We start from the raw sequence: 22,902 nt of genomic DNA on the forward strand, positions 1-22,902 counted from the left end.
ATTTTTCAATGTTATTATCGGGGAAACCATTTGCAAATCAACACATCCTTAGAACTCCATTGTAGAATTGTTGGTTCTAGTCGTAGGATAGATTGGTCCCCACATAGCTCAGCCAAGTCCTGCTCAGGCAAAGTCACCTTTACAGTCCTAAAACTGGCAGAAAATCGGTCGGCGGGCGTCAACATTTTATGAAAATTGATTATTGCCGGTTCGGTCGTGGTTTAAGGTTGGCTTAAACCGCTGAATCGGCTGATTACTTTTAATATTATGTTTTGAAAATTATACCTGATTGAAACGATGGCGTTCCACCACTTAAATTTAAGTGGAACGGCGTCGTTTTATGCCTTTTGTCGTATTTTAAATACAATTGAAACAACACCGTTTATTATTAAACACAACTTAAACCAAACGGCATCATTTTCTTAATTGCGTAATGAAAAAAAATAAGTGAAATGATGCCGTTGGATTTAAAACCAAACGGTGTCATTTTCAATTTGTATCGTCTTCTTCCACCTTCTTCTTCCTTGATGCGTTTTCTATTTCTCGCATCCTCTCTCTCCTCTACAACTCTCTCTCTCTCTACTCTCTCAGATGACCAACGCCATTAGGGTGAATCGAGCACCGACCATGAACCGCCAGAGTTAATACGGCCGGTTTTTCTCTTCCCCATCGATCGGTTATGGTCAGTTTCTCCACCGTTTTTTCTCTTGTCGATCGGCATCGGTTTTGCCCAAAAGCAGTGCTGAAAGGGGTTGGTTTTCACCCCTAGTAAACCCTTCTTCAGTTAAAGGCATTACCCTTTGTAAAGGCAAAAAGTTGGCTAGGATTAGATGAGTAAATGATAAGGCTTATCTTATCATATTATTTATTATTGTTGGATGAATGTAAAAATAATTATTAATTTATGTCTAAACAATGTTGAGTCTATCTAGAAATATTAGGAGTTGTTTAGATAAGTTCCTGAAGTCAAAATCGAGTTCTGTTAGCAGTACACTTATCTAGAAGAAATCAGAACAGAATTCAGTCTATATCAGAAGAAGTTATCCCGAAGTGTTAGCAGTCCGTCGGGACGCGTTTTCGCGTCTGTTGCTAACCGTCAGCAGAGTCCTACTGCAACTAGAATTCTTTTCAGATCTTCTATTTAAAGGGGACTCGGTTTTGTATCTCTTTAAGGACTTCAAGCCACGAATTTTACAGAGGATATTCTGTGTGTTTATGAGAGAAAATTCACTTGAGAATTTTCATGGGATTTTTCATATCTTCTTGAGTGTGATCGTGCTTTGAGTGGGAAGCAACATCGATTGAGTGTCAGCCTTTGGAGTTCCAGAAGGGAGGTCAACATTTGAAGATCGCCAGAGGTTCTGGCTGCTACTGTGGTAGAAGACAAACGGGTCGTTTGTCTAGGCAAGTAAGAGAGTCGAATTGCAAAGGTTTTGTAATTGATTATTACTTGTAATTGTTCTTCAAATAATGAGATTGACTTTCCTGAGTTTGGCTGCCCCGTAGGGTTTTACCTTTAAAGAGTTCTTTAAAGGGTTTCCCTTCGTAACCAATCGTTGTGTCTTGCAAGTTTGATTATTTATTTTAAAGTATTTGATTCATTTCATAATCTTTATAATTGAGATCTAACTAATTTGTTCAAGGAAATTGGTAGACAATTTCGTGGTTTTACAGGGGTACATTGGGAATTTCAATTGGCATCAGAGCGTGGTTCACTCTTTCGAGTGTGATCCGTGCCCCTGCAATATGTCATCATTGACTGCCCCACCGCACTTCAATGGTGAAAATTATGCATATTGGAAAGTACGCATGCGAGCCTTTCTCAAATCATTAGATGAGCAAGTGTGGAACGCGGTTGTACGAGGTTGGACCAGACCAGAAACAAATATTGATGATTGGACGAAAGAAGAAATCACCAACTGTAATTGGAATAGCAAGGGGCTGAATGCTATATTCATGGCTGTATCTCCAGAAGAATTTAAGAGAATCTCCATGTGTGAGATTGCTAAAGAGACATGGGATATCCTGGAGGTTACACATGAAGGAACAAAAATTGTGAAGAACTCAAAATTACAAATGCTAACTTCCAAATTTGAGGAGATTAAAATGCTGGAAGAGGAAAGTTTTGATGATTTTTATTCTAAACTAAATGATATTGTGAATTCCAGGTTCAATCTTGGAGAAAAGGTGGAAGATTCAAGAGTTGTAAGAAAGATTCTAAGGTCTTTACCTGAAAGATTTCGACCCAAAGTTACTGCAATTGAAGAAAGTAAAGATCTGGATGCAATAAAGGTAGAAGAACTGGTGGGTTCTTTGCAAACATATGAATCTTCACTTCCTCAAACAAGAAAAGGTAAGTCCATTGCTTTAAAGACTATAGAAGAAAACTATAAAAATATTTCTGATGAAGAAAGTCTGAATGATGAAGAGATTGCTTTACTTGCTAGAAAATTCAGAAAGTTCATGTTTAATAAAGAAAGTGGTAAACAAAAACAAAGAAAAAATGTTTTTGCTAAGAAAAATGAAACTGAAAATTGGAAAAAAGAAAAAACTGAGAAAAAAGATAAAGTTCAGTGTCATGAATGTTCTGGGTATGGTCATATAAGAGTTGAATGTCCAAACTTCAAGAAAAACAAAGGGAAAGCATTGAATGTCACACTTAGTGATAGTTCAGATTCTGAAAATTCATCCTCTGATGATGAAAAATCTTTTATGGCTTTCTCTACTATTGTGAATGATTTTCCTGATATTACACTGACAAAATCTGAAAGTAGTTGTGAATACAGTGATTCAAATGTATCAGTTGTTGAGGCTGATCAAGAACTAAGTTTACAGGAGGCTTACAATGATGTGTGTGAAGAAGTGATTAAATTAAAGAAACTCAACAAGAAGTTGTATAAAAAGTTCACTGATATGGAAAGTGAGAAAAACAACCTGTCTGAAGCTTTAAAAGTCTCTGAGAATGAAATAGCCAGGTTAGAAAATCAAAATACTGCACTAGAAAAGGAATTGAAAAAGGTTGAAGAAAAAACAGCAACACAAAAATTAGAAGAAATGTTGAGTCTTCAAAAAATGAATAGTGACAGAACTGGTCTAGGATACACGACTTCTAAAGGAAAAGAAAAATCTGCCTCATCATTCACTGCTACAACCTCCAAAGGTATTGTTTTTGTTAAAGGAAGTCAAGGTAAGAGTTTTCAAAATCATGCTGAACTTAAGCCAGTTTATTCAAAAAATCTGCATGATAAATTTGTCCCTACATGTCATAAGTGTGGAATAATAGGTCATATAAGACCACATTGTTTTAACTTGAATCAAGTGCAGAAATTTGAAGGAAAAAGAAAAGAGAAGAGCCTACAAACTCAAGTTGATGACATAAGTCAACAAATCAGTCTCATAAATCTTAAGCTTGGGGAACTAGCAGATATTTGCTTTCAAAACAAAGAAAAACACAAGTCAATACTCAAGACAAAATGGGTGAGAAAGAAAGATGCAGTATGTCTTGTTGCTCACACAGCACTGAAATCAAAGGAAGATTGTCTGTGGTACCTGGACAGCGGCTGTTCTAGGCACATGTCTGGAGACAAAAACTTATTTAAAAAAATTGAAGCATCTCATGGAGGCACCGTGACTTTTGGAGATGGGAGCAAGGCTGTCATAGAAGGGAAAGGGAGTATTGAAATACCAGGACTACCTGTGTTGCATGATGTTTTATTTGTTAATGGTTTGAAAGCTAATTTACTTAGCATTAGTCAGTTTTGTGACAATGATTTTTCTGTGCAGTTTTCAAAGGATGCGTGCAACCTATATGATAAAGGTGGAGAATGGGTTTTAAAAGGTACTAGAACTACAGACAATTGTTATGGAATTTCTCCAAAACCATTGGAGAAATGTCATAGAGTCACACTTGATGAAGCTGAATTATGGCATCAACGCCTTGGGCATATCAATTTTAAAAATTTGTCAAAAATCTCAAAAAGAAAAATTATTGATGGACTGCCCAAGGTAATAAAAGTGAAGAAAATAGTATGTGGAGCATGCCAAGAAGGAAAGCAAACTAGAGCCCAACACAAGAAGATTTCTTATATTCTTACCTCTCGGCCTCTTGAGCTATTGTATATGGATTTGATGGGTCCCACACAAACTGAGAGTCTTGGAGGAAAGAAGTATATCATGGTGATTGTAGATGATTTTTCAAGGTTCACATGGATAATGCTCTTAAGAGAAAAATCTGAAGCTTTTGATCTTGCCAAAAAGCTGTTCAAGAAACTACAAATAGAGAAGGAAGTTTCTATCTCTAGAATACGCAGTGATCATGGTCGAGAATTTGAGAATACTAATTTTACTTCTTTTTGTGATGAACAGGGAATACACTAAGAATTTTCTGCACCTATCACTCCACAACAAAATGGAGTGGTGGAAAGGAAAAATAGAGCAATCCAAGAAATGGCACGAACAATGTTAAGCAACAAGAAGATGGCTTTATATTTTTGGGGAGAAGCTGTGAATACAGCAAATCATATCTTGAATCGAGTGGTTCTAAGACCCGGCACCAATCAAACACCTTACGGTTTGTGGAAAAATAAAAGGCCTACGGTAAAGTATTTCAGAATTTTTGGTAGCAAGTGTTATATTCTAAAAGACAGAGAAAACAATCATAAATTTGAAAGCAAAAGTGATGAGGGATTGTTTCTTGGCTATTCCTCAAATAGTAAGGCTTATAGAGTTTACAACTTACGTACACAAACTGTTATGGAATCAATTAACGTAGTTGTGGATGACATTTCAGCTGAAACTACCATGAAGGAGCTTGAGAATATGAAGGAACTAGGGCAGACCAGTGGAGAAGACTTACAAGTGCAAAATGAGGAAGATAATATAAAGGAAACACCACAAAATCCACAAATCAAAGAACCTTCTTCAAGAATAACTCAAAATCATCCTAAAGAAAACATTCTCGGTGAGCTAGAAGAAGGTATGAGACTTAGAAGAAGAGTACTAAATCAGGTTTCTTTTGTGTGTTATTTGTCACAGGTTGAACCCAAGAAAGTCGAAGAAGCACTAAATGATGAAAGTTGGGTCAACGCCATGCATGAAGAACTCCATCAATTTACTAGAAATGATGTATGGGAGTTAGTTCCTAAACCAGAAAATTCTAACATAATTGGGACTAAGTGGATCTTTAAGAACAAATCCGATGAGCATGGTACTATTGTGAGAAATAAAGCAAGGCTGGTTGCACAAGGTTACACACAAGTAGAAGGGATTGATTTTGATGAAACATTTGCTCCTGTGGCCCGGTTAGAATCTGTTCGCATTCTTCTAGCACTTGCCTGTCATCTAGACTTCAAATTATATCAAATGGATGTCAAGAGTGCCTTCCTAAATGGAGTGTTACAAGAAGAGGTATATGTCAACCAACCAAAAGGATTTGTTAACCATCTCTACCCTGAATATGTCTACAGGTTGAAGAAGGCGCTGTATGGACTGAAACAAGCACCTCGAGCTTGGTATGAAAGATTAACTGCCTACTTACTTGATCATGATTTTGTTAGAGGACAAGCTGATAGGACCTTATTCATAAGAAGATCAGGTAAACAACTCTTAATTGCTCAAATATATGTTGATGATATTGTTTTTGGAGCAACACTTGAATCTCTTGCTTATAACTTTGCAAATGAAATGAAATCTGAATTTGAGATGAGTATGATTGGTGAGTTAAATTTCTTCTTGGGTATTCAAGTAAAACAATGTAAAGAAGGAATATTTATTTCACAATCTAAATATGCAAGAGATCTTGTAAAAAAGTTTGGAATGGAAGGAAAAAGCAATGCTCGGACTCCCATGAGCACTTCAGTGAAAATCAGCAATGACTCCACAGGTAAAAATATTGATCCCACTCTCTATAGAAGCATGATAGGAAGTCTTTTATATATTACAGCAAGTAGACCTGATATAGCTTTCAGTGTTGGTGTATGTGCTAGATTTCAAGCTAATCCTAAAGAATCCCATCTTACTGCAGTAAAAAGAATCATAAAATATCTTAATGCCACTGTTGATTATGGGATATGGTACTCAAAAGACACTAATCTTACACTTGTTGGCTATTCGGATGCTGATTGGGCTGGGAATGCTGATGATAGGAAGAGTACTACGGGTGGATGTTTTTATATAGGTGGAAATCTTGTAGCTTGGATGAGTAAGAAGCAAAATTCTATCTCTTTATCCACTGCTGAAGCTGAATACATAGCTGCAGGGAGTTGTTGTACTCAGCTATTATGGATGAAAAAAATGCTTGATGATTATGGTTTTTCTCAAGACACTATGACAATATATTGTGATAATTCTAGTGCTATAAGTATTTCCAAAAATCTTGTCCAGCATTCTCGGACCAAGCACATTGATATTCGACATCATTTTATAAGAGACTTGGTTGAGTCTAAAATTATATCCATGGAACATGTGCCTACTGAACATCAACTGGCTGACTTGTTTACTAAACCTTTGGATGGACTTAGATTTGAGTTTTTACGAAAAGCCATTGGCATATGTGATCCCAAGTGAGGATTTTCTATCCTACTAGTTTAGGATCTTTTCTTCCAGTTTTTTTTTTTTTTTTCCTTTCTTTAAAAGCATAAATGTTTCAGTTTTTTTTTGTTTTTATTAAAAAAAAAAAAAAAACTGGGTTATGTATTTTCTTTAAGGTATATGTTTATTACATCACAGGTTGAGCATGTATGGAATTGCTTTCAAAAATTTTCTGATCTTATGTGTTACTCCTCTTTGTGCAGCTCTCTTTAAGTGTACTAACCCTATAGGTCTTTTTGGCAAAGTTCATCTTTATGCACTGTGAGGAACCTATATGTAAGTATTCTTTTTTTTAAAAAAAAAAGATGCTCATCAAGAGAGAGTTCATGCCTTGAATTGACTAATACTAGTTGAACCTAGTACTTCTTTAAAGAGCTCTCTTCTTGCCAAACACAAAGAGTGATCCATATAGAAAAAGTCGGTGTTTATTCATTGCGGAAAAAGACAAACACCCTACACGGATCTATCACCTTGAGTTCTTACAGAAAAAATCGTTGCTCCAATCATTGTGGAAAAAGATGAGCAACCAACATGAACAAAGGTGGTGTACAAACTAGTGTTTGGAGGAGATGCATATGTATCTAGGCCCTAGCATAAAGTTTGACTTTTAAGGTCAAGAAACAAACTCTAGTGAGCATCTTTATAAAAAAAATATATTACCTTTCTTTGAACAAAGGTATCAAAAATATAACACAAAAGAGAGCAATAAACAAAAAAAAAAGGGGAAAGCTCATAACATGCTATGATATAAGTATACTCACTCACACACTCACCTGAACTTTGGCATTACTGATTCTATGAGGAGTGAACATCCACAAAGAGACTGTTACAAACATGAGTGGGCTAAGGATTATTGGATTTTTTTTGGTATATTCTGACTTGATCAAACTAAGATGATTTTAGGCATGTTCCTTTTAAAACCAAAACAACAAAAAAAACCAAATCTTTTCTACAAAAAAAAAAAAAATTTATAGTTTGTTTTTTCATTGCTTTGTTCTGTTTTTTTTTTTAAAAAAAAAAGAAAAAAAAAAGAAAAAAAAAAAAAAGAAAAAAAAAGGGGGTTCCCAGTGTGTTGCATACATGTATCGGGTCTTTTATGCCTAAGTGTAGAAGTCCTAATAGGACTCTTTGGTCCAGCACGTGCACGGGGAGGGTCTTCTTTTAAAACACTTAAGCATACCTCTTGGCCTTTGTTTCCTACACTCAGCCCGATTCTCATCAGCCTCCCCTTACCCATTTTCACGGCAGCTCGCTTCCTTCCCCCTAATCCTCCATACACGGTGCTCTTTCCACTCACATTTCTCCATCCTTCCATCTTCAAGGTAAGTATTTTCGGATCCTCTGTTTTTTTTTCTATTCTTTTCTTCTCTCAAGTTTCGGTTTTTGTTGATATCTACAATTTCTGTGAAGGGTTTTATTTTTTTTTATCTTGGTTGTTGGATTGAGCTACACTACTCGGAATTAGGTTGTGTGTATTGATTCTTCTCATTCTATGCATGTATTGAGGAAAAATCTCTATTACACACGGATTCTCTGTTTTTTTTCCCAAGGGTGCACACCAAGTGTTTGTGTTTTTTCCTAACTCACCTCTCTTTTGTTTTGGTCACTTGTTAGGATGGCTCTTTCTTATCTATACATAGTAAGGTTTTCTGCACATATTGTGTTTGGGTTGTTCTCAACGTTCAAGCTTATAAAAAAAAAACACCAACCCACCTTTTAATATCACATTTTTGTTTTATCTATTCTTATCCTCTATAAGGTTTGAGAATTATCTTTCTAAACTTGATTCTTGTACTATTTCAGATGAGATTCAAAGAAAGGGCAAAACGCAAAAAGTTCACTACTCCGGTGCCATCCGAGCACTCTTCAAGTGAGGATGTCCCATCACTTGAACCCATGCAATTAGGCGACACTTCTGCCCCTCCTCCATCTCCATCACCATCGGTGCCTGTGCCCACAGAAGCACCTACTGATCGCTTCACCTCCATTGAAGCCGAAAATGCCTATAGAAATACCTTTTCCAAGAGACCCGTCTTGGGTGAGCGGGAGGTAAGCATCCATGACTTTCCTTCGGATGACTTCCAAATTATCCGCCAAATATTCATTGAAAGAGGTTGGGAGAAGCTCACTCATGCCCTTCCTACACCTTATGTTGAGGTGGTCCGGGAATTTTATTCAAATATAGCCCACTTCAATTTAGATGATCATAGCATCATCTCTACTATTCGTGGGATTCAGATTGAGGTATCTCCTGCTATTCTCCGCAATCTATTTACTCTTCTTGAGGTTGAATCCCCTCTATATCCATATAAGGGCATGGGAGCCCCAACCAAGACTGCAATGCGCAATCTATTTGTTGGTGTCACTGGCCCCAAATGGACTGCCAAGACACACCGACTGCCCCTTCACAATATGCTTCCTCAGTATCGGCTTCTGGCCAAAATTGTCTTGACCAATTTCTGGCCCATTAGTCGTCACACTGAAATTTCTCTAGAAAGAGCTTATTTTATGTATGCTCTTGCTACTGGTGTGTCTATTGATTTTCCACGACATGTCATTGATATTATTCATCGCTCACATGTGGAAAAAGAGTTAAATCTCCCCTTTGGAAGTCTAATTACAAAATTGGCCATGATTGCAAAAGTGCCCCTTCGAGCCAATGAACCCACCATGAAGCTGCCAGGGCCTATTTCTGCCTTAACCGTGGTTAAATCAGCAGCTGTCATCACCAAGAAGCGCCCCCTTACTACTGAGTCAGCATCCTCTCCACCTGAACCATCCATCCCCACCTCACAACTACTTGAGCAACTCACCTTGATATCTCAGAAGATGGATAGCTTCACAGCCAAGTGGGAGGCCAGTCAGTCCAAGTTGGAGCAACAATTGGCTGCAGTACGCTCTGATTGTGTACAAGCAAACGATCGACTAGTTCAACTGTCCTTGGATGTCCAACAAATTATGGCCAGCGTAGCAGATTCTGACGAGGAAGTATAGATCTTCATGGCTGATTGTTGACAAAAAGGGGGAGAAAAAGTTTGAGGGGGAGTACATTAAAAAGTTTGAGGGGGAGTACATTTGGGGAGCAGCAGCATCTAAGGGGGAGTACATTTGAAAAACTTATCATGTTATTTTTTTGGGACTGTAATGCAGATACAATTGGGCATGTATTTTGATTAAGCTAACTGACCATTCTGGTTTTATTAAATCACAACTCTTTATAATATTCTATACTTTTTTGTGATTTGATAGTTGACATATTTTCAGGAAATCTACATTCATCAAACTGGTTTCGTCATCAATCCGCCAAAGGGGGAGATTGTAAAGGCAAAAAGTTGGCTAGGATTAGATGAGTAAATGATAAGGCTTATCTTATCATATTATTTATTATTGTTGGATGAATGTAAAAATAATTATTAATTTATGTCTAAACAATGTTGAGTCTATCTAGAAATATTAGGAGTTGTTTAGATAAGTTCCTGAAGTCAAAATCGAGTTCTGTTAGCAGTACACTTATCTAGAAGAAATCAGAACAGAATTCAGTCTATATCAGAAGAAGTTATCCCGAAGTGTTAGCAGTCCGTCGGGACGCGTTTTCGCGTCTGTTGCTAACCGTCAGCAGAGTCCTACTGCAACTAGAATTCTTTTCAGATCTTCTATTTAAAGGGGACTCGGTTTTGTATCTCTTTAAGGACTTCAAGCCACGAATTTTACAGAGGATATTCTATGTGTTTATGAGAGAAAATTCACTTGAGAATTTTCATGGGATTTTTCATATCTTCTTGAGTGTGATCGTGCTTTGAGTGGGAAGTAACATCGATTGAGTGTCAGCCTTTGGAGTTCCAGAAGGGAGGTCAACATTTGAAGATCGCCAGAGGTTCTGGCTGCTACTGTGGTAGAAGACAAACAGGTCGTTTGTCTAGGCAAGTAAGAGAGTCGAATTGCAAAGGTTTTGTAATTGATTATTACTTGTAATTGTTCTTCAAATAATGAGATTGACTTTCCTGGGTTTGGCTGCCCCGTAGGGTTTTACCTTTAAAGAGTTCTTTAAAGGGTTTCCCTTCGTAACCAATCGTTGTGTCTTGCAAGTTTGATTATTTATTTTAAAGTATTTGATTCATTTCATAATCTTTATAATTGAGATCTAACTAATTTGTTCAAGGAAATTGGTAGACAATTTCGTGGTTTTACAGGGGTACATTGGGAATTTCACCCTTCTCCCTCCACATTTCCGACATGATATGAGATTTGAACTGGCTATCTATCATTGTTGAACTTCGAGTGTATCGATGACGACCTAGTAGAGCTTTCTACCACTGTGCTGGGGACTATCTTGTGTTCAAAGCTCATACACATCAACACTAGGCCAAACATTCTAAAGGGTGGTGCAAATATCCCTCCTTCTGCCATTTGTGCTTCAAAAAAGCATTGTCATTGGTTTCTTTAAAGTCATTTTCAAAATTTAGCTAAAAGTACATATTTTCTAGAAATCCAAAACCATTGAAGCCATAGCCTTATATTAGATTACTCAAAATAATACTATAATATTATTTTTTTAATAATAATATTTTATTTTATTTTTATATTTTGCAACTACACTAATTATATGTTAATTAATAATTTAATTTTTTCTTAAATTATTGTGGAAAACGTGGGTATGATATTTTAGAATAAATATCACTTTTGAATATATCACTTTTGAAGATGGAAAATGTGGGAAATGTTATGGAGTAGTTGGGTATGATATTTTAGAATAAAATATTATTTTTAAAGATGAATAATGCATATCTAAATATGAAGAAAGTTTTGAAAATATTGTAACTCATATTTGAAGTTCCCACTATTTGATTATTCCAATAAAGCTCATTTTATTTATATTCTTTCAAATTTTGAAGATGCATTGGCATTTGGCTAAGCATGCCAGTGCTTTTACTGACCAAACCTTTGATCTTCCTCCTCTATGCTCAACATATGATTGCACTGACTGCACAACATGTCCCAACTTGCCTTGGCCCATCTCTCCTCCCTCCAATGAAAATATTGAGAAGTGCAATGCATTGCCAAAATAACCAAATGGGAATGATGCTTACAATAGCATCCTAAAGTCCATATAGATTGATAGCGAGTGTGCATAGCAATTTTTGGGGCCCTTCACATGTGTGATACTAGGGGTGAGCACCAACTTAGTCGGAGTTCAAATTCAAACTCCGATTTAGATTCCGACTTGTGTAGGCTCCAAGCTAACTTCGATTCCAATTTATCGAAGCAGAGCAAGTTTTGGGCTTTCAGTTTTGAGTTTTTTTTAGCTTCATATTTAGCCAATTTTAAAAAAGAATTTTTTGTGGACTATCAAATTTCAAACTGTTCCAAAAATTAAAAGCTAAAACTAAATAATTCACTACTAATTTACTTCTATACTAATATCTAACTTATCTTTATACTAATATCATACTACAGTATTACATATTATTTTTAATGTCTAATTACATATTATAATACGAAAGTATTACATGTTTTTTTTAAAGGAAGAGTTTTATTCATCAATGCTCTCAGAGCAAAGAAACAATACATAAAGGACTTTCCTCCATATTTATTGTTACATCAAAATCAAATAATGTAGATTTTGCTAAGGTATGAGCTACGATATTAGCCTCCTGCGCACATGATGAATAGACTAGGATGAGAAGTTCAATAGTTTAGACTTGATGTCACTAATCACCATCCCATAGCTAGACCAGTTATCCATTAGAAAATGGCTATTTTGGAACAAATGTAGCCCCTTGAGTTAGTTTTCCAATGCATCTTGAATCACCTCAATCAAATATCAGTAGAGGAAGACATGACCATAATACTAACAGATGCTCAGAGAGGCTGCAGATTCCAAATATTTTTCATTAATTGCTCTTTCCTTCATTGTTTATGACTTGAATTTCTTTGACTTTGGATGTATAAAATTCTCCATTGATTGTTCTTTTCTTTCTTATTAGCCAAACTTCTGCTTAATAATTTTAAATTCATTCCTGCAATAAAATCATTAGACACTGAATAAAAACTTGGGCATTATGAAATTAAAGTTTAAATTAGAAAAATATAATCAAAATGCCTAAATAACACATATAATTTAGTAATTAAACTCGTAAAAGTAATGTTCAGAGTACATTTTCGTGCACTCATCACACCCCCTAACTAGCCTATTGCTAGTCTTTAGCAATTCAAGCATCAAGGTAGCGGAAAGAAAAATATCCCCAACCCGAAATGAAAACTTCCACATAAACAATGCAGTAATATCTAAGACATATCAAGCAATATATTCATAAGAGATCTGTAATGCTACCAAAGTTTGTCTATCAAAACAACTCTCAAAATTTATGTGTGCTCGCTAAGCGATAGCCATCTTACCAACAACCCAAGCACATATAACTTCAAGTACACCCTCAACAAAAGCATTAACTCCACCTCTATCATATTCGCCAACATAATAAGGCTACTCACTCAAGTGTATAGGAGGTATAAGTGTATATAGGCAAAACAACAAAGAACCATAGATCTCCATAACTGAAATGTTAATTATTGAGAATTCAACAACTCTTACCACAAATCCACTTAGGATAAAAAATTCAATAATCAAAGGTTGTATGAGGCTAAGATCAGGTTAAAGAAAACAAGGGAAGATAAAAGAATTTACAAGAGCTTATAAATACATGTTAGCGGTCTTCACCCAATAATACATTAGAGCACAACTCCATCAACCTATTGTATTTTTTTTAGAGAATCACTCTCTTTTTTTTTTCTTTTTTTAAGAATCTCTCTCTCTCTCTAGAGAATCTCTCTCTCTTTTTTTTTTTTTTTTTCAATCATGGAATCCATTTTAACGAACTTGCTAGTACCAATAAGAAACCACCACAATACATCCCTTTCCTTGGCTTCCTTTTGTTTTTTAGATCAACATTTAACATCCCTGGCACATACTTTAAAGGTGAAAGGTATGAAAGAGATAATAATTTAGGCTCAACTCCAATGTGGAGTGGATGAGAGAAACATGAGTTTACAAAAGAAAGGCTAATTTTTCCTATTTACTTGGGCTCAAAATGGTTTCTAATGGATAAAACATCGGATAGCTTGAAAGGCTCAAACGTTCATCCTAAATTGACCTTCATCCTCTCCTAAGTATAATCAATCAACATGCTACAAACCATGTAATGACATTCTCAATAATTAAACAAGTCAAAAGGGAGAACATGCTATAACTCAATGAACTTAACTCAAGGAATATCCCTCATAGTCACTCATATGGAAGTTGCAACTAATGTTCAAGGGTGTTCGCTAATTGTACGTGTTTAACATCCATCTTACCACAAAGGCTTAGTTTGTGCTCAAAGAGAATTATGAGAGTATCTCAATAGAGAACTAAGGTAGAAGAATAGACTCAAATGACATACATTGAAATCTAGTCCAAATGTCAAATCTTTAGTCATGCAAAAATTATGCACTTGGGTATGTTCCACCCCCCAACCAAAAGCTGACATTGTCCTCAATGGCAAAAACAAGAAACACAAGGGCATAGAGATGAAGTAAGAAAGGTATCACATGGGAAGTGAAGGGCAGTTTTGAAACAACTGAAGGAGTTCATTGCTACGAAAACAAAAGCAAAACTAGAACAAAGAAAGAAAGAAAAAAATATAACAAAAATAAAAATAAAGACAAATAGAGAAGCTAACTAATTACAAAGGTGCATGCAATGGTACTAACTCTCATAAATTGGGTCTACAAGAAGATTGTTCTCCTCTGCAGGATTCGAACGATCTACAAGTGGCTTCAAATGCTATCCATTGCCCTTAAATACATGTCCATCTTTTGGATCTTCAACCTTTAGAATTTCATTCTCAAAAACATGCTTCATGATAAAGTGACCAGTCCACCTAGACCGTAGCTTACCTGATGGAGATGTAGCCTAGAATCATATAAGTTGACCTATTGGTGAGGCTAAAACTATTTTCTCACAATACTTCTATGATGAAAAGATTTCATCTTCTCCTTATAGATTCTAGAGTTGTCATAGGCATCATTCCTTAACTCCTTCAACTCTATCAATTGAAGTTTTCTTTCCTTACCTATAGCATTTAAATCAAAGTTAAGGGCCTTGATAGCCCAGTAAGCTTTTTGTTCTATTTCTAAAGGTAAATGACAAGGGTTTTGAAAAAAAAGTCGATAAGGGAACATTCTAATGGGAGATTTAAAAGCTGTAGGGTTTTGGGTAGACGTAGGACCAATCCTTGCAATTTGGATTAACTGTTTTCTCCAAAATCTACTTGATTTCCCTGTTTTCAAGCTCTGCTTGTCCATTGGTCTACGGGTGGTATGCTGTAGAAACCTTGTGTACCACATTGTACCTATGCATCAAAGCCTCAAAAGTGGGTGCCTTGATCACTAATGATCACCCATGCTGTACCAAACCGAGATAAAATATTTTCTTTCAAAAATTTCACTATAGTAGCATGATCATTGCTCCTGCATGATACAACTTCAATCCACTTAGACACATAGTCAACAGCCAGAAGAATAATCGATGAACTTTAAGTAATTTAAGAGGTTGAGAATTGGAACTACGCTTATAGGGTTTGCTCTGCTAGGGTTTCTCCTTGCCATTTGCATTAGGGTTTTCACGTTAGGCTACATGGCAGCAGTTGATGGTAGCACAAGTCTGCAGTCCTTTGCCGACCTTGTCGCTGCTGTCCCGTAGCCCATCCCCGAGATGGTGCTAGCGTCTCGTGCTCCAAAAGTTGTTGAGGGAAAAGTTTGTTTTCAGTTTTCCAAGGAAGAAATTGCTAGGTCTGCAAAACCATTTTGGTATTCAGTTGTCCTCAAGTTCTTGAAGCAGCACCCTTCACTGGATGTTGTTCGAGCCTTCATCTATAGCCGCTAGGGTTTCTCAACCACACCAGTTGTTTCTTCAATGCGGCGGCCTCATAACATCTTTGTACGTATGGCTAATGAAGCAATTTTCACAAAAGCATTGTCGAGGGATTTTTGTAAGATTAATGGGATTTTTTATCGTGCTTTTCACTGGACACCAGAATTCATTGATGATGAAGAACCCTTTTTGGGTACCGGTTTGGATTTCTCTCCCGGGTCTTCCTTCCAATTATTATCATGAAGCTTTTTTTAATATTCTTATGGCTCTTATTGGTACGTTCATCCATCAAGACAATCTGACTTGTATGCAAACAAGAACAGATGGTGTAAGACTGTGTGAGGAAGTCGATGCTGCCAAGGAACCGTTGACTCACTTCTGGATTGGGGCACCGAGATTACTACTAGTAGGAAGCAAGAGGTTGTATACGAAACTCTCCCTGCCTATTGTTGCATGTGTATGATGCAAGGACATAACTCTCAGACATGTAAAGCTGGCAAAACTGGTAAGGTTGGTAAATCATGGGTGTGGAAGAAAGGGTAGAACCTAAATGTCGAAGAGGCTGTGGACGTGGTGCAACCCAATACTGCTGGTAATACTCAGTTAATTTCAAAGAAAGGAGCTGCTACGGAACCTACTACGAAACCAAGCAATCCTGTACCTGCTATGGAATTACCTGCTATAGAATTTGTGGTTGGTGAAATGTCTAAGGCTGGTGCAAAGCATCTCAGTTCTATGGGCCAGAGAATTGATTCAGTGTTTATGGCTAGTGAGGGGGTGGTCTATGTTCCTAGTGATTTACCCCCCTCGGATTAGATTCATAATCCCAAGCCATCTGAGTGTGGTAAGAGCCAACATGTGGCTGGGAGTAATGAGCCTGATGCTAAAGAGATTGCAGAATGGCCTTGACCACTTACAAATTCACAACTAGATTGCACATCATAATTTCACAAATCTCCGAAGACAATATTTTAAAGGTTAGTCCAATGATTACTCACAATGAGGGAAGGGAAATTATGGATGATCAAATTGCATCGATAGCGGATGTTCCTCTTAGATTGAGAGGAAAACAGTGTTTGTGTTGCTACCCAAAGGGACATGGTTAGAGAAATATAGCATGAACAGAGGTACAAAATACAAAAAGTAACCTGAGAGGCAGAGGAGCTTACTGTGTTGGTGTCTGGAGGAGAGGAGCACTACGGAGGCAGGGGCAAGCATTGTTGATAGTGGTGAATCTAGGTAGAAATTGAGTGACACTAAGATGGGGAAGCTAGAAGGAGGCAGGATCTGACAAACACATGGGATTGGGAAAGAGGGACTTATAGTGGCTGGTAGTGGTTGGCGGCGGTGTAGAACCCTAATAGAGAGAGTGGGAGATCCAATTTCGGTAATGGGGGAGATTTGAGAGGCGAGAGGCCAAGTGGAAATGGAGGGGGTGGGAGGTTGGTCGGATGACCTTCAGTGAGCACTCGAGGATGGCTGACCATGACGGTGGTGACAGAACCCTGGGTGAGAATTTTCTAAGATGCGTGAACGGGGGGGGGGGGGGGGGGGGGGGAGTTTGAGGGAGAGAATGAGATCTAGAGAGGCAAAAGGCCGAGGTTAAGAAGAAGGGGATGGCTTGGGATGGGTTTTGAGGTGTGGAGGTTTGGCCTATTTATTGGCCAAGGGGGCTCTCCCACAACAACACAAGTGACATTATAAAACACAAATGACATTAGAAAGTAAAAATTGGCTTAAGGGTATTTGGTTCCAGAAAATTCACAAGTGACATTATAAAAGACAATCAAGAAAGTGTTTATTTTCTCCACTTTATCCCACTCAATCTTGGATAGACAATGCTTAAAATTAGAATCAATCAACTCCAAATGACCAAAAACACAACGATAGAAAAGAGCACTATCAAGTATAAGAAAAGTAGAATTACATTTAGTAGGGGCATCGTGTCTCATCCCTCTCTTACTATTGAAAAACAGTTGATTGGTTGATTCTAAAAATTTCTAGTTTCTTATTTGTGATCCTTTGACATATTTGATACTTTCATGAACCTTTTAGATAACACAATCAATCTCTTTTAACCCATCTTGTATTACCAAATTGAGGATGTGAACACAACAACAAAGATGGCAGAACTCACAATCACGAAGAAAGTTTTTCTTAATGTTCAATAGAGTTCTTAACATCTCCATTGAAACATTATTTGAAGAAGCATTGTCTAAAATTAAGTAAAAACCTTGTTTTCAATTCCTCAGTCACATAGAAAATTATAAATTTTTTCAGACAACAATATGCAATTATGTAGCGGTGTCATAAAAGAAAAGTTCAACACATTTTTTTGCAAAACCCAAATCTTATCAAGAAAATGTGTCGTAATGCACATATAACCATCAGTAGTTATAGAAGTCCACAAGTCAAAGGTCAAACTAATTCTACCAAGAGCATCAAGCAATGAAGATTTAAACTTTTTTTTTCCCGATTATACATTTTAACCAAATCAACATTGGCGAAATTTCTAGATATGAATGGAACATTTGGACTCAAAGATTTTAATAAAAATCTTATGCCAGAATATTCAAAACATCGAAATGGCAATTCATGCTTCACAACACGAATCCACTATTTTGTTCTATCATCAACTGACCAATATTTCGTGAACTTCTTCTAGTGCATGAGTCCATGTGATGCTTCAAATTTTTCAGTTCCATATCTGCTCATTGCCAAATATGTAGCTCCACACATCTTGAACTTGGCATGTGGCTTAACGATGTTACCATCACCTTTGTTAGAATCAGGAACCATCTTTAAAAAGAAAGAAAGAAAAAAAAAAAAAAAAAAAAAAAAGCCTCCTCACATTTGATTGTTTCCTTCGTTTCACTTTCCCTTCCTCATTTTGAACATTTATTGAGACATCTTCCAACAAATTCAAGTCAATCAAATCATCATTCTTGCTTGTTGCCTCATACATCTAACATAAAAAATAAAAAAAAGGTCAACATTTTTGCTCTAATAATGGAAGTGGAGTGTGGTTAGTTTTATGGAAGCTGAATATCCCTCCAGTTGATAAGATCTTTCTATGGAGAGCTTGCTTAGATGGTCTTCCTACTAATTTGAATTTTTACCAAAAAAAAAAAAGGTGGTAGACAGTCCAAAATGCCCTATTTGTTTTGAAGAAGAATATGTTTTTCATGCTCTATGGTCTTGTCCAGCAGCACTGGATGTATGGAGCCAATGCTCCGAACAGATTCAAAAGAAGGTTTGCAAGAAGAAGAACATTTTTTGAATTGGTTGAGGACTTTTGTTTAAACTTTGAGTTAGTGGTGGTGGAACAGGTTGATGTGGTATCAAGGAGAGTATGGCAAAGAAGGAACCATTTTATTTTTCAAAGTGAGGTTAAGCATCCAAATGTGGTAGTACAACAATCTAAAGAGCTTTTAAAGGAATTGCAGGTTGATCTCTCAAAGATGGTTATCATTTCTGGAGTGCCTACCACTCTGGATCCAGTGTGGCAACCTCTCCCTTTGAGTTGTAACAAATTCAATTGGGATATTGCTACAAACAAGCTTAAAGTCATCATTAGGATTGGAGCAGTAATTAAAGACTGTGAAGGTTTAGTTTTAAGTTGTTTGAGATTTAATCGACTATCAGTGTTTGATCCTCTATTAGCAGAAGCTACTGGGGCCTTACATGCAACTCTGTTCAGCTTGGAGGTAGGTCTGTAGACTATTATTCTGGAAGGTGATTCTCTACAGGTGATCAATGACATATCAAAGGAGAAGGGTAACTAGTCTAGCTATGGGATGGTGATTGGTGATGTCAAGTCTAAACTATTGAACTTCTCATCTTGGTCTATTCATCATGTGCGTAGGGAGGCTAATTCAGCTCTTCCTCAATATCACGTGTCCAAATTAGAGACCACTCCATTTGTAGAGCTGTGATTGGTTGTATAGCATGTGTCCTCCTTATTGTGTCAGGGCTGGCTTCAGATAGATCAATATACTTGACTTTTCCCTCTTCTACCAGTTTCTTAAGTTCACCAACCTACAAACCATCTAATCAACCGTTTCAGATTGCAAAACAAAAAATAATTTACAAAGCCACCCATTACAGGCAGGCCTGCATCCAATTGAAACAGAAAGGTGAATCACATACAGTTTCTTCAATAGGTACATTTATGTCTACTCGATGCTGATAATACAGATCAATACAGTCCACATCAAGGTGCTTCAAGCTCGCCTCACAACATGAGCGAACATATTCTGGACTTCCATTCACAATCATATCAGAAATGACTGCTTTTTCAATGCCAAATTTGTTGGCTATTTGGATTTTCTCTCTTGGCAGTTTTCAAGGCCTGAAGGATGGATATAAAATTCTTTGATAAGTTGATGTCACTAAGTTTTAATGTGTTGCTCAAATGTTAATTAGTTTGCTAACAACAGTAACAATCACACCTTCCCAAGCAGAATTTCATTAGTATGGGGCCCATAAGCATCAGCTGTATCAAAGAAAGTGATTCCCTTACTAGCATACTTTATTATTGAGATTCCATCCTCATCAGAGAGAGAGAGAATTGTAGGCTCCAATCAGGCCCATACATCCAAATCCCAACTTTGAGACCTGGGAATATAAAAAATAAAATATAAAAAATTAGAATTTGAAGAAACTAATTACAATCTGAAAGCAGAATTGTCCTCAATCTACAAATTTCTCGATTATTGGGATCTTAGAATCTCAAGCTATGTAGATTGGCGTTGGGCCGAAACCAATTACCCCGTCCAATAAAATTAACTAAAGCCCAGTTCAAAGTCACTCAACGGGAAGCTCAAACTCACAACGTGGCTCAAGTCTAGTTAATTGGTTCGACATGGACCGAACCATCTAAATATCGTTACTCTCAAAGAAAAATGATAAAAACACGTTATTTCTTATAATATTTTATAAAATAATATTTTAAAAGTAGGGATATTTTTGTAAAATATCTTAAAAAACTAACATTATTTTATAAAAATACCCTTATTTTACAACATGTATTATAAAATATATTATAAAATGTGTTGTGTGAATATCATTACTCTAGAAAAAATGATACACACCATCTACAAAGAACTGAGAACCATACACATGATTGGCGGACAGTATAAATATGAAAATGCTATTCAAAATATGATTTTTTTTTTTTTTTTACTCAAACTGAAATTAAAAAAGGGCGACCCTTTTCTAAAATGAGTAAATATATTTTTCAAGCTAATTAATTCTTTTCATTATAAGTCATATATCACTAGATATGACATGTTTTAAATGATTATCATTTAAATATTTGATAGAAAAAATCACTTGAAACATAAGACATAATTGTGCGTGTCTTAGAGTATTAAAGCTTAAGATAAGCAATATCATAACTCTTTGAAACATTTTAATAACTAATTTAATTATCAAAGTGCTCATCTTCGAGGCCGGGCAAACTTACTTGATTAAAATAAATGCTCAGATTTGGCTTTAAAAAAAATAGAATAATAATATTTATAGTCGTGTGTGTACAAGTGCCGTATAATCATAATGAATAAATATAAAATTCATATAAAAAAATAAATTTTTAATAATAAATTTTACTTTTTTTTAAAATGACTATATAATATTTATATATTTATTATTGTATATAGCATTATTAAAAAAAAGAAAAGAAAAAATCTGCTTATAAATAGAGAGTTACACGCTTGGAATTTGGATCACGTTTTCTTCTGCCATCTTTGTAGTACTCGTGTTTCTCTCCTCAAGATTTTCGATGTCTCAAGGTGTCTTGTACTTATATAGAGAGAGGGTGGGAAGTAACGACAAGACACAAACAGAGAAAAGCCGCCAATGACTCTCATTGACCAATCGATTTATAGCCTTTAATTCTTAGCTTTCAGCTTCATAATATATATTAAATGGACCTTATTGATGAGTAATTATAATAAACAAATAGAACGTGTTAGTTATGAATATTTTAAACCCAAATATAAAACAATATTAATTTTCCCACCATCTCTCACCATTAGCAAGTGTGTACATACACTTTCTAGTATTTTAAAAAGATATTTTTATAACGTGTTACAATGACTTATGTATCACTTTTTAACTGTATTTTATTTATATTATTAACTAATGAGGCCAATTTAATAGTACCATGCTAACACTTATATGATTAAGATGTTTAAAGTCGCGAGAGGTACCCTTTTGTAATTGATTTTGAAAAGATTTTGGAGTGTGCTTTCCATAATTATTTTGGGAGCGGTGGTGTATTATTTATAGATGAATATACATGTGATTTGTTATAATAATCAAATTAAAAAAATAAATATATATATCATTATCTATTTATAAAGAAGATGAAAGAGATAAACTTGTGTTGTTGGAGTTATTTTTGGAATCTTTATTTGGTTTTGAATTTGAGCTTGTTACATATGAGGATGATTTGGTCTTTGTCTCAATATGGATAAAATTTAAGATGAATAATAACTTTGCTCATTTTTTTTTTATCTTAATATAAGATTGTGCTTTTTTAAGGATAGAAAATTAAATAGAGGTTGAAGTACTCATAATGGAGATTTTTTGAACTATTCATGACGGGAAATCTCCTTGTATATTGCATAGGTATAATACCTTATACTTGATTAAAGAGTGGACCTTTTTTTTTCCTTGGTAAAACTTTCCAAAAATAAAAATGTTAGGGTTATAAAATATAGGACAAAAATAAGTTAAAAAACTGATATAATTTGATATGATATGTTAATTTTTTATTTTAAATTAGATCTGATATTTAAAAATGAATCATATTAATTTATATCTATATATATATATTTATATATAATCTCTTTATACGTCTAAAAATTACATTTTCTATTTTTTTTTTTTTTTTTGGGTAACAGTCAAAGAACTCAAGCTCGCCACGCCTAAAATATACTTATCCAACCTCCTCTTCTTCAATGCTTAGGTTATTATTTGTTACTTTTGGTTCTTGGTGGATTCTTTCTACAGAGGCCCAAGAATGACTAGGCAGCGCATTCCAAGTTCAAACCCCTTCTTCTCAAGCGTTCTTTTATCTTTTAAGAGTCATGTTATTGAATGTGTATGTAAATATATTGCAAGCTAAACTCCTTACGACTGCTCTTAAAATAGCATTGGATGTTGAATGTCATAAAAAGCTTGAGTGTTTCTTTCTTAATACCAATTGATTTTAGGTAGATTGATAGCTTAATGATCTGATAGATAGAGAAAAGAAAGTTAGCACTACCCTTTAGGATGTTTGGCCTCGAATTGATATAAAAAACTTGAGTGTTTCTTTCTTAATACCAATTGATTTTAGGTAGATTGACAGCTTAATGGTCTAACAAATAGAGAAAGTAAAGTTAGCACAACTCTTTAGG

General features: G+C 35.7%; 1 protein-coding gene and 1 pseudogene across 1 annotated transcript; one reads left to right on the forward strand and one right to left on the reverse strand.

The window, feature by feature from the left end:
- The first annotated feature begins 4,166 nt into the window (after positions 1-4,166).
- LOC122316160 lies at positions 4,167-9,582 on the forward strand. Its single transcript, XM_043132698.1, has 3 exons — positions 4,167-5,795; positions 6,727-6,832; positions 8,392-9,582. Exons 1-3 carry the CDS (start codon positions 4,447-4,449, stop codon positions 9,580-9,582), a joined length of 2,646 nt encoding a protein of 881 aa, XP_042988632.1. The 5' UTR covers positions 4,167-4,446.
- Positions 9,583-11,549: 1,967 nt separating this feature from the next.
- LOC122316161 lies at positions 11,550-21,241 on the reverse strand (annotated as a pseudogene).
- Positions 21,242-22,902: the final 1,661 nt, after the last annotated feature.

This window comes from Carya illinoinensis, chromosome 7 (assembly GCF_018687715.1).
Source record: "Carya illinoinensis cultivar Pawnee chromosome 7, C.illinoinensisPawnee_v1, whole genome shotgun sequence".
NCBI classification, from domain to species: domain Eukaryota; kingdom Viridiplantae; phylum Streptophyta; class Magnoliopsida; order Fagales; family Juglandaceae; genus Carya; species Carya illinoinensis.